Consider the following 11,503-nt stretch of genomic DNA (forward strand, 5'->3'; position numbering starts at 1 on the left):
GTGTAACTCTACAAATGGCGCCTCACAGTTAGGAACCTATTTGGGTAACAAAGAAAAGTAATCTTTTCACTTTGTCCATTTAAAAGTATGAACAGGAAAATGTTTTGGAGACTAGAATAATTCGGTTAAAACAGCTTTGACAACACCATTGAAAACAACAAACCCACCAGTCATGAAGTAGCAGATAGAGTTAAGTCTAATGTCCTTTGTTCAAGCAGACGATCGACTAACACACACAGATACACAGAAGACTGAATATTTAGAGTCTGGCTTAAGGGAAGATTAAACACCATCTACATGCCACACTGGGACTGCTGCCGGTGTCTCCGAACGCTACACATCTGGCTAAAGGACTGTCCACAGCGGGAGCAGCTGTAGGGTTTCTCCTGTGTGTGAACTGTGCGGTGCCTTTTCAGGTGACTTGAAGAGATGAAGCTTTTCCCACACAGTGTACAGCGGTAGCGTCTCTCACCAGTGTGGACAAGAAGGTGGACCCTCAGGTTGTTAGGCTGGGCGAACCCTTTCCCACAGTGGGGGCAGGTGTACGGTCTCTCCCCCGTGTGAATCTGCTGGTGCTGCTCCAGGGCAGCAGCGTTTGGGAAGACGAGCCGGCACACCGCGCACACCAGCAGCTCCTTATTAAACGCAGCGCCGTTCCTGGGCGGCCGCCGCTGGTTAGGTGGTCTAGCTGCAGAACCTGTGCAGTGGGAGGGCGGAGGAGGATGTGGAGCGGCGATGACGGCAGCCATGTCGAAAGATGGCGCAAAAGCAGCCACTTCATGAGTGACGGCCATTGGACCGTCTATAGCGTCTGCCTCTCCCTGCGAAGGAAAGGAGGACAAAGCATGTGCAGAGTTTGTGTTCCCCAAACCCAGGTGTGCAACTGCATAAGCTGCACCAAGATGACTGACCCGCTCCTGCATCCAGGCCAGATCCAGGTCCAAGTTAGGGTCAGCGCTGGGTTCTTCTGACTTCACAGCAGCTGCCAAATTAGAAGGATGAAGGCTGTCATTTGTAGTTTCCTCTGGCTTCATTTCGCTGCCTGGAAGGCACTCGGTAAACTCCCTGCTAACGGGGCTTTGAACGCCAACGCTGCCGGCGGGAAAACTGCTGCTCAAAGGTTTCATGGCCTTCCGTTTTGCTCGAGGTCTGAAGGTCAGATCTATTGTGGCGTCAGTGGGAGACGGAGAAGACTGCGAGGAGGACAGCAAGGTGCTGGTACTGGTGTCAGTGACGATATCAGCAGGAGGAGGTTCTTCACTCTCATCCCGGGCTGAAAAAGGACAGAAAGAGAAAGAAGTTCTCTAAGTAAAATGGATCCACAATGCACATTCACCTCTGGAGTTTCAAGTTTACATTTTCTGACTAAATAATTCATAGGAAACAATCACAATTCTCAAAAAAGCATACTTTGTTACAGTTCATATAAACTCTTAACATAAATTTGCTATAATTGGCAGCAAAGTCTTGTTTTCTTTGATTTCCCATAAGAAGCAAAATCTAAAAATGTAAAAAACAAAAAAAAAAGCAGCAACATTATTGTCAGGATCAAAGGTCCTGGAAAAATCAGTAAAAACCAATCAGAAGCAGCTAAAACTACGATGGGAGGACATCTCACCAGAAGAAAGGTCGCCACAGTCGGTGCTGATGTTGACCTCCACCTTCACATCCAGGCTGCAGCTTTCTCGCTCCTTTTTCACCTGTTTCTGCAAGGCTAGCTTAGCTTCTTCTTGCTGGAATACAGTAAATAAACCAAATAAATAAACTATTTATTTGTTAGTGAACATAGAATATAATTGGATGTGTTGTATGAATGGATTAAATAGAATAGAAAATGTTAGTTTTCATCGTACAGGACACAGTATTTAGATTATCGATACTGTAGACTGATAAACATAACTGTGAAGGTACATTTTGGAAACTGTAAGATAATAGTAACATAAAGGACAAATTATATGTATTCCAGACTGAAATGTACAATGTGTATACTGGAGGAGTCAGTTTTATGTTTGATTAGTGTATATATTTTTATTTTGTTACTAATATTATTGATGCGTTGTTTACACTGTAAAACATTTGAAGGTGGTTTAACTTGAAAATGAAAGTCCACCTGCTGCCTTGAAGATCCAATTTAAGTCACAAGAAAATTGTTTTGGTTTTGACTCAAATTAAAGTTCATGAAGTTGATTTAACAAGAGACAAGTTTTCTAAACAGTTTTTTAAGTTTGTTAATCTTGAATTTTGAGTTTTAACTTAATGCTGCGATTTAAACCAAATAATTATTTCACAATATGCAAGAAAATAATCTGCCCCGGTTAAAGGTCACATTTCTCTATTATTTTACTCACATTATCAAGATAAAATAACTACTTATTTTGCTTTAAATTCTTGTTTCAAATTGCATGAACAAAATTTCTGATCTGATAATGAACTTTATCAGAGGTTCAAAATCTAAAACTTGTTAAATTTATTTGACTTAAAGAGTAGAAGATAGTCGACACAAATGTGGCTCAAATGTTTTACAGTGTACGTATTGAAAATAATAACTTGAAGAAAACTTTAAAACTTGACCGTTTCTTCTGTTTACTTCTAAAACAATAAATATTGTCTAAATTTCTATTGATCAAATACAGCACTTAAAATATATAGAAATGTTTTTGTATAGTTTATTGTTTAACTTCAATCACTGCTGGTCTTAATGTCATGTAAAAATAAGACATTTATTGATCACAGCATATACTGACAGGTAAATCTAGGAGATGGTAGTAGAAATAAAACAAACCATCATGCTTCCACCACCGTGCTTTACATTAAGTAAAATGTCTCCCAGTTAGCTGCTTTCTTATAAACTCTTCGGTTCTCATTAAAGTATTTTTGTTTGTTGTTTTATTTAGTTGTGTTATAAATGCTTGAACTGTTTCTTTTATGATAAGTGGCGACAATTTGTGAATCACGTGATGATATTTTGGGCTACGAGTGTATATAATGTCAATTTAAGAATAATATTTCTTAATTCTTTGTGATTTTCCATTGAATATTGTTTTTTTCTCTCAACAATAGTTGGACATCTTTATTTTAAATTCCAATTTATATTTACCTGTGAGACATGATGAAATGTTACGTCTTCAGATGCTGCAGGAAGAGGCGCCAGCAGAGGCTGATGGTTGCCAGAAACTGAAAAATATGACATAAAACTGTATTATGCATTATTCTTTACCAAAAAAAAAAAAGCTACTCCTTTAATGCATGACTTGGTTTTCAGTCAGGTTTGCCTGAAGTTGTTCTGGACCATCATTTTTTAGGTTTTGAGATCATCACAGAAAAGGTCTACAGGTTTGGTTCTGTTAAAAAATAATGCTACAAATCAAATATATATAATCTACCACTTTCTCTCTTTAAAAACTCCTGCTCTTTCTAAAACAACGCCTTCAGGAAACATTTACATTGGCCAGAGTTTTTGTTATCGTTCGTTTTTACTGCTTTTAAATGGAGAGAAATTAAAATTCTCCTGCTCTTTTGTTTGTCCAACAGTGACACCTTGTGGTCATTTTGAATAACGGTATATTTCTTCGTGGGTTTTATGGACTGCTGAAATGAAGGAACTAGAGGGAAATTCTTAAAATAACGTCGTTGGAAAGCAGAATGAGGTAAATATGCACAATTGTGTTTTGTGATAAGACATGTTGTTTATTTAATAAGTGGTATCATGTCTTCGGTTATTTTGTTTAAGAAGGAAAACTGCGTGCTGAAAAATTAAGGACAATACATATTGTTTTTTATGAACATTAATAGCTTTATTTTATTTAAGGGAAATATAATGTTTTATTTTCTATTTGTTTTGAAAGACACTCAATGACTATTTCATTTATATTACATCATGATTAAGCCTTGGAAATTGTTTTATTGGGTTAAACATCTCCAACAATTCTGTTTCTTTTCCTCTTATGCTACAGTTTTCACAGTATCTGTTCAGTTTATCAGATATCATAGCTACATGTAGACAAGGACTTAGAGCAGGGTGTCCACAATGCCATTTGCAGCCTCTGAACGATTTCGGCCGGCCCTTGATCTCAATTCAAGAATGTCTTAATTTTGCTTTGCCGGGCAAATGGAAAAATATAAAGTCCAACACAGAGTACTCATCCAGGTTTCTGTTTTGAATGTATTTTAGTAAAAAGAGACAAAAAAATAAAAAAAAACACAAAAACTCCAGTGGTATTTACTAAAATGCAGACTTGGGCACAATCATTTAAGAAACTTTGCAAAATAAATCAAGAGTGAGCCATGTCTAGTTCTTGTTGATAAAAGGACACAAAAAATAAATAAAAATAAGATGAACTTTAAAAATGTTGGATATGGTTTGCTGTTTTTTTGTTTAATCTGGAAAACCTGCAAGAGCATTTTATGTTTGAAATCTACAATTCAATAAAATATTGTGTATATTTTATACCCACCTTTATTTATTTTTCCAAAATTTGATATTTTTGGCCAGATTGTCAAAAAGTTTGGACACCACTGCCTTGGAGTAAACTAGGAATGACGAAGCATCCAGTGTTGATATATTGGTATGGGGGGGCCCTAAATTAAGATTTGCTCAGGCCCCCAAAAAGGCTTTGGTCGGCCCTGGTGGAGGGGGATTCTGGAAGCCACGCCCACTGAGCGTCAGCCTCAGACAGCTGTTGTCACCAGTTGATCTCTCACACCAATAAGCTCGTCTGGGATTCACAGTCATCCCCATCCCCATCCTGACATAACCCCAAACCTCTCCTCTAATCCTGCTCATTCACACACCAACGGTCCCACCGGCGCCATCTCCGTCCGTTTACCTTCTCCAGGCTTCAAATGGACGGCGTACATTTCCTCCCGCTGGCGGCTCCTCCTCAGCCTCTTCTCGCAGCTCCTCATCTTCACGTCCATTTCCTGCAGCCTCTGCCGCAGGGCATCGTTCTCCTTCTGGCTCTTGTCAAGCTCCAGGTCCATCTGGGAGCGCAGAGCCGCATAGCCAGCGTCCACCAGTTTGCAGATTTCCACCACCGCCGAATTGGCCAAAATCTCTATTACCGAGGCGATTTGCGCCTGGAAGCCCAGACAGTCCTCCATCATCCCCAGCGGTCTTCCTGGTGCCGTCTGGATGGACTCATACAGACAAAACCAGCCTGCTTCTTCCAGTTAAAGTGTCTGCTGTTTTTAAACTGTCATGTTCCGATTCCCGGCAAGGCGCGCATGCGCAGACATGAGACGTTAGAAACGAACAGGAATGCGTCACAAATGAATAAGTGACAAGTTTGAATTATTGGTGATACGCTAGATAATTTTTATTCGACGAATATATAAAATACTACGACGGCGCATTAGAGACATTGTAGATAGAAAAAAATGAGTCAATTTCTGCCAAAAATGTACAAGAAATTTTGAGATTCATCTATTAAATTTTCTAATGAAGAAAATAAAGGAAAACTTCTGAGTTTGTAAAAGTCAAGAATTAAAAAATAACTCCGAAATTTTTAGATTAATCTGAAAGATGTTCTAGAAAAATAAAAAAATTAAATAAAGTCAGAATTTTTAGGAAAAGTTTGGAATTCTGGGAAAAAAGTTAAAATTCAGAGAAAAGTCAGAATTCTGAGATTAAAATCTGAATTTTGAAAAAGAAAGTATGAGTTCTGAGGTTTAAGTAAAATTTTTGGAAAGAAATCTGAATTTTGAGGGGGAAAAAATTAAATTTGCAAGAAAAAAACTCAAATTTTGAGATTAATCTGAAAAATTTGCAAGAATTTTTTTTCTGAGCGCAAAAGATAAAAATAAGATGAAAAGTCAGGATTCTGAAAAAAGTTACAATTCTCAGGTTAAAATCAAAATTTTGAGAAAAATAAAATCAGAATTTTGAGAAAAAATAACAAATCTGAGAACAAAAAACATTCTAAGAAAAAAATTCACAATTCTGAGATTAAACTCAGAAATTTATTTGTTTGTACTTTGGGGGTCCTAATCCTATTAGGATTCAGAGTCAGACTGAGAGCTAAATTATCTGGTTAGGCAGAGTATCTTAACAATAATAATTAATAATAATCTAAATTTTGTGTCTTACCAGTTTGATTAAACTGATTTCACATATTATGTAAATGAAAATGCAAAACAAAATAAATCCAGACATATTTATAACATTTAGATCTTTTTATTAACATTTTGTTTGCATTCAGCTGTTGAGTGAAGAAAAGGCAGCAAAATTCAAAGCTTAACCAACTGAATACTTTGGTGCAGGAAGCGTTTCACAATATTAAATCAGTGTCTTGTAAACTGGACAGATAAAGATTTTAAAGTACGAAAAAGCAACATGGAGGCATTCATCACTGCTTTCTGCTCCTCCTGTAGTTTGCGTTCACCTCTTTCTCAGACATTCATCGACAACAAAAGGAACTGGAAATGAGGAAAAAATGCAGGTAAATCAACTTGATTTGTCGCTAAATCAAATTTAAATTTGATTTCAGCCGGAGTTATGTGAGGGTTTTTACCTGCATTATGTTCATTCTTACTCTTCCCCTGTTGTGTTCATCCAGGGCCTGGAAAACTCCTAAATAAGAAACACAATTCAGTCTAAATTAAGGTTACTATAGTTAGCTACAAAAACAAAACAACAAAAATAAACTAAAATAAACTAGTGACTAATGGGAAAAATAACCAGTTTCCTTCTGGCGTCACTTACGCCAGCAAACAAAATGGCAACAGAAAAGGTTGGGTGAAAACGCCAGAGTCAACAATAACTAATAATTTGAAAATTTTATCTTCTGTTAAGTGTTCTTTATCCAATTAATGTTTTCATAATCACCATGCAATACTTTAATTTTAATTCTGCACCTAAAAATTAATTAAAATTATGAAATAGATAAAACTACAAACTAAAACTAAGCAATAATAACTAATAAAAACTAGAAAACACACTTTAAAAACTGAATTAGACAAAAAGTTACCAAAACAAAACAAAAAAAACCTATTATAACTCTGGTCTGAATTGTGGCAAATCAAAAACATTCATCAGGGATTAATATTGTTCAATCATAAATGTTGATTTTTACTGCTGTCTCTAATGAATAAGTTAATTTTTTTAACGTACTGAACATGTTCTCCAGACGGACGATGCAGGTGAGGTAGTCGTCAAAGTCGATGTCGTAGTTATCGTCTGCGAACCTCAAGCCAATCAGCTGCAGCAGCTGGTTGTTCAGGTTCATACCTGCATGAACCCAAGCAGAGTTTAGACGTGACCCGTCACTTCATGTAATGAGATCCACTTCAACAATAAGTCGCACATTTTCTGGGCTTTCAGATTTTAACTGGAAGGGTCGTAGAAAAGTCTCTCAGAAAACTTCATGAAAGTCCATATAAAAATATTGTTCCTAAAAATGCATCCTAAACAAATCAGAACTAAAAACCTACCAGAATCCATCTAACCAGTAATATCATATTATTGTTTTCTAAAATTTACTCTCAGTCCTTCTTTGACAGAAAAACAACTTTGTAAAATCCAGGCCCTTCTTTTACGCCTCACTTTGTTCTCCTCCCATCTTCCTGCGGGAGGCAAAACTGACTAGCATTGGTTTTAGCTGTCAAGTTGTCAACATAACGCGCCAAATCTTAAATGTACGCATGATATATAAAAGAAAAAGAGACGCAGCGCTTTGCTACTTGTCAAAAATTCGACAACTAGATAACTAGGAAAAAGTTTTAACAAAACAAAAATAATGACTGAGAGGGAGGTTAGTTATGCTAGCTTGACTTTGACAACTTAACATTTAGATGTGCTGTGGAATCCGGTCTGTTTCGGTTCAGTGACAAAATAAAAAGGTGGCCTACACACCAACTCTGACAGATCATCAATAGAGAGCAGGTGTTTAAATGAGCTAATCTACCACAGCGGTCACTTATTAATAATCACAAAATAAACATCAAGCCTAAAACATGAAGCTGTAACGGACTGAATGTCTGTTCATTGTGTTGTTGGAGACTTTCACGTCTCCAGTTAAGGTTCACTGATGCAGGAGATTCCAGAAGAATCAGTGAGTTAAAACCAACCAAAGTTTATTAAAAATACAAGATATATCTTGGATATCCACTCAAGCACCAAACATGCAAAGAGTTATCCAAAGGCAAAGAGATCTGAAGTTTCCCCCAATGACTGTCTCACTGTGCTCTGCAGATCAAACCCCGCCCTGCTCAGAGCAGGCTCAGCCTTTTGTTTTAAGGCCAGCAGTCATAAAAGGTTTTATTGAAGCTACAGAGAAAAGATGACCACTTTGAAGCAAACAGCTTTGATCTGTAACCTCAATTCCTGTCTGGGACAAAGTTATAAAACTAACAACCATTTGATTCATCTCCTCTTTAATCCACCTTTTGGCTCCTACTGTGAAAAGCCAGGGCCCTAACCAAGCTGCAGGATGTCGTTATCACGTCCTTATGCAAATCCGTCTTACAAGATACCATTTGTAAGACTCACACTGGGAAGAAAATGCAGAACAGAGTAAGGCTCCACTTGTACTTTCCTTGCAACTCATCAAGGTAGATTCATGATTATACATCAATGTAACATTCAACAAAAATCACTTTAGAATATTTCCACAGTGCGGGAAACGTTTGAGTGTTTTTTGGTATTGAATCCTGACGCATATTGTGGAGCCGTTGTCAGTCAGTTGCTACGGCAACGTGTCAGTGTAGCGTAGCCGATACACAGAGCAAAAAAAAAAATATGAGTGGTTTAAAGTTGTTCCTCGACTGTTTTTTATGTCATTTTCCCCTTTGCTGTGGCGCACAGCACTGAATCAATCAACCTACATCTCCAGGTTTCATTTAGTTAACGGAGTTGTTCTACCGGGCAGCGCCGGCATTAACAGCATGTGAAAGAATAATTTTTTTGCCCTCAAAAAGATTACTTTGGGTATTTTTCCCCCCACAACACCCACTCCACCAATATCTTCACTGAAGAGCATATTGCTTATAAAAAGTCCTTCTTTTTAAAGTTAAAATATATTTTTATAACGTATACGAAGCTGGTCAGTTTACTCACCTGCGGCTTTAAGAGCTGTGCGAAGCTCATAGGAAGACATTTTTCCTGACCGGTCGGTGTCAAAGGACAGGAAGAGCATCTGCAACAACAACCTGGTCTTAAATAACTTCACAATAACAACAGCAGCTAAATTTACTCAACCCTTCACCAATAAAATATTTCACCACATAAATCAGTACATACAATCCATTTCTTCATCTTGTCCCAAAACACCTTAAACTCCTGGAACTCCATCTTTCCTGTGTTGTCCACCTGTTTCACTATGTTAGGAAAAATCTTTACCAACATCTTGATAATCACATCATCCAGTATCACCAACCTATTTCTCATAATCTATTAAAAAAGTACAAAAATCTTACAGGAACTCCAGTCATTATCTCCGTTTATAACATTACAGGGATATTTCAAGCTTTTCTTGAACTGGAATCCAGATCAGTTCTTCTCACGATGAACAGAACCGAGCCATCTCAAATAAAATGTTCTTTTTAAATCCACTAGAGCCTAATTAATATCCTCCAATAAAGTAGTCCACACAATCCAACAGAATCACCTTCAAAACTTCCTTCAGATGTGTCTGTTTATCACAAAGTTTTTATCATAACTTCTATTAGCAGGATATTTTTTTAAGCTTTTTGGGTAAAAAAGAAAAAAGGCAGGAAATTTAATACCTAAAGTTAAAAGCTAATGCTAAATCTTTCTTAAGCTGTAGTAGCTTTCTGTTGCCTTTAGGGGGCGGTGTTCCTGCTTCTGTTGATTCATTTACTAGATTGGTGAAAAGCTAGAAGTTATTGTTGATAAAGTCGTTCACCACACTTTGAGATGTCCTGTTTTGGTTAAGACCAAACATCCTTTTTAAAACATTTCCTCCTTCTAGCAGAACAGGAGCCGTTTTAAACCTGCAGTCATGAGGTGGAAGGATACGTCCATCAGGTTGATGATGCTGTGGCAGGTGCTCAGACTCAGGCCATCAAACTTAATCTCTCTTCCTGGAGACAAAAAAAAACAAAACATGTAATTATTAAAAAAATGTCTGCTTCCGGTTCAAGCAACAGATTCCTGAGAAAAAAAGGTCAAATCAACGCCACATTTTTTAAAATACAGAAGAAATTGGGACTTTGTGTTTTGTTTGTGTTATTTAGATTTTTCTTTTCCTAATTGAGCACATTTTGTTTTCCTGTTTCAATTCTTTATTATTTATTAGCACCAAGAAGTGACTACTTTATCCATTTGTTATTTCAAGTTTTGTGTTTTTGTGGTGTAGTTATTTTGCTCTACATTTTCTTCTCTTTTACATCCATTCTGATAAAAACAAAGATCTAGTTAGTTTGCTTTCCTACTTACGTCTGCTGAGAACACCGTTCAGCATCTCCTGAAGCTCTCTCACACAGATCGCTTTATCCTGTCGTTACATTGAGGAAAAATAAAAGTTACTCGTTTGCTGTTCATTTAAACTCTGGGAGTCTAGGAGAGCGTTTCTTACCGAACCGGCCAGCTGCTCAAACAGCCTCCTCAGGTCTTTCTCTTCCTCCGTCTCGTCCTCTGGAGCGCTGGGCAACGGTGGCTGCAGGACGAGACAAAACCTCAGGACCAGCAGACTCAATTTGTTAACTCAAGATATGATTTATTAAGAGCAGAACTGGGTGGAGAAGCAAGAGTAGCACTACTTCTACGTATCTCTACTCAAGTAAGGAAGCCGTCCAAGAAACAAGAAAAGAAAACGTCTTTGGTAAAAAGGCGATTCAAGTAACTGATCAAAACATCATTTAATATTTAAAAATTACATTATTAAATTAAATTACATTGTTTGTCTTGTTTTTGTGCCTCAATTTAGACAAACTAGTTATTTAAAATTTGAATTTTAACAATAATTTGCTCAAAGAAAAAAAACAGTATCCAGAAATTTTTATTCAATTAAGAGTAAAGATACTGCAAGTAGAAGTAAAGATACAAAACAGAAGTTCCTACCAGCTCTGATTATCAGTGACTTATTTACCTCAGGTAAATCTGCGTCCACATTGGTCCCCATCTCTCTGTTGAACACGAAGCATTTTGTTACAGCTGTAAGTCGTAAAACATTTCGTTTTGTTACGGGTTTGAGTCCTGGATTGACGCTGTACTCACATGGCTTCGGCCTTTTTCTCAGAGAAGATGCGGATGACGAAGTCGGCCTCGTGGTGCGGCTGGAAGGTGGTAGGGACCAGCAGGTATTTCCCTGGCGGCAGAGTGAAGCGCTCCGACACTTCCCGCATGTTGATGTACGTCCTGCTGCGCGCCTTGGACGGGTGGTAGCGGAAGAAGTCCTTCCCCACCTGGTCCTCTTCGTCCGGAGCCTGAGAAGGACAGAGGAGGACATGAGGTCTGAGTTTGAGGGAATCCTCTTTGAAACAAGAGGAAATCATATGGCCAGTTTATTTTCTTCTGAAGGAAGGGCAACCGCTAACTGAAGCTAAA

At 37.7% G+C, this 11,503-nt stretch overlaps 2 protein-coding genes across 2 annotated transcripts; both read right to left on the reverse strand.

The window, feature by feature from the left end:
• Positions 1-102: 102 nt before the first annotated feature.
• On the reverse strand, positions 103-5,369 carry LOC106943508 (zinc finger protein 768-like). Its single transcript, XM_015026814.1, has 4 exons — positions 4,827-5,369; positions 3,098-3,174; positions 1,619-1,733; positions 103-1,273 (listed from the first exon to the last, which is right to left on the reverse strand). Exons 1-4 carry the CDS (start codon positions 5,101-5,103, stop codon positions 294-296), a joined length of 1,449 nt encoding a protein of 482 aa, XP_014882300.1. The 5' UTR covers positions 5,104-5,369; the 3' UTR covers positions 103-293.
• A 787-nt stretch (positions 5,370-6,156) lies between these two features.
• Positions 6,157-11,466, reverse strand: LOC106943507 (calpain-9-like). The gene is made up of 10 exons (XM_015026813.1): positions 11,174-11,466; positions 11,046-11,082; positions 10,533-10,613; positions 10,394-10,451; positions 9,974-10,038; positions 9,236-9,304; positions 9,053-9,131; positions 7,109-7,225; positions 6,510-6,568; positions 6,157-6,414 (listed from the first exon to the last, which is right to left on the reverse strand). The coding sequence occupies exons 1-10, from the start codon at positions 11,449-11,451 to the stop codon at positions 6,388-6,390; spliced, it is 870 nt and encodes a 289-aa protein (XP_014882299.1). The 5' UTR covers positions 11,452-11,466; the 3' UTR covers positions 6,157-6,387.
• Between the last annotated feature and the right edge of the window lie 37 nt (positions 11,467-11,503).

This window comes from Poecilia latipinna, unplaced genomic scaffold, assembly GCF_001443285.1.
Source record: "Poecilia latipinna isolate Pla-1442-1.1 unplaced genomic scaffold, P_latipinna-1.0 Scaffold5386, whole genome shotgun sequence".
Classification (NCBI taxonomy): Eukaryota; Metazoa; Chordata; class Actinopteri; order Cyprinodontiformes; family Poeciliidae; genus Poecilia; species Poecilia latipinna.

Bases quoted from the DNA above. Each gene is read 5' to 3' on its own strand.
- LOC106943508 (XM_015026814.1), bottom strand. From the start codon at position 5,103: ATGATGGAGGACTGTCTGGGCTTCCAGGCGCAAATCGCCTCGGTAATA. The intron at 3,175-4,826 runs GTAAACGGACGG...CATATTTTTCAG, and splicing joins CCATTTGAAGCCTGGAGAAG to TTTCTGGCAACCATCAGCCT. The intron at 1,734-3,097 runs GTAAATATAAAT...ACTGTATTCCAG, and splicing joins CATTTCATCATGTCTCACAG to CAAGAAGAAGCTAAGCTAGC.
- LOC106943507 (XM_015026813.1), bottom strand. From the start codon at position 11,451: ATGATTTCCTCTTGTTTCAAAGAGGATTCCCTCAAACTCAGACCTCAT. The intron at 10,614-11,045 runs GTAAATAAGTCA...CTCGTCCTGCAG, and splicing joins TGGACGCAGATTTACCTGAG to CCACCGTTGCCCAGCGCTCC. The intron at 9,132-9,235 runs GTATGTACTGAT...TTGTTGTTGCAG, and splicing joins ACAAGATGAAGAAATGGATT to ATGCTCTTCCTGTCCTTTGA.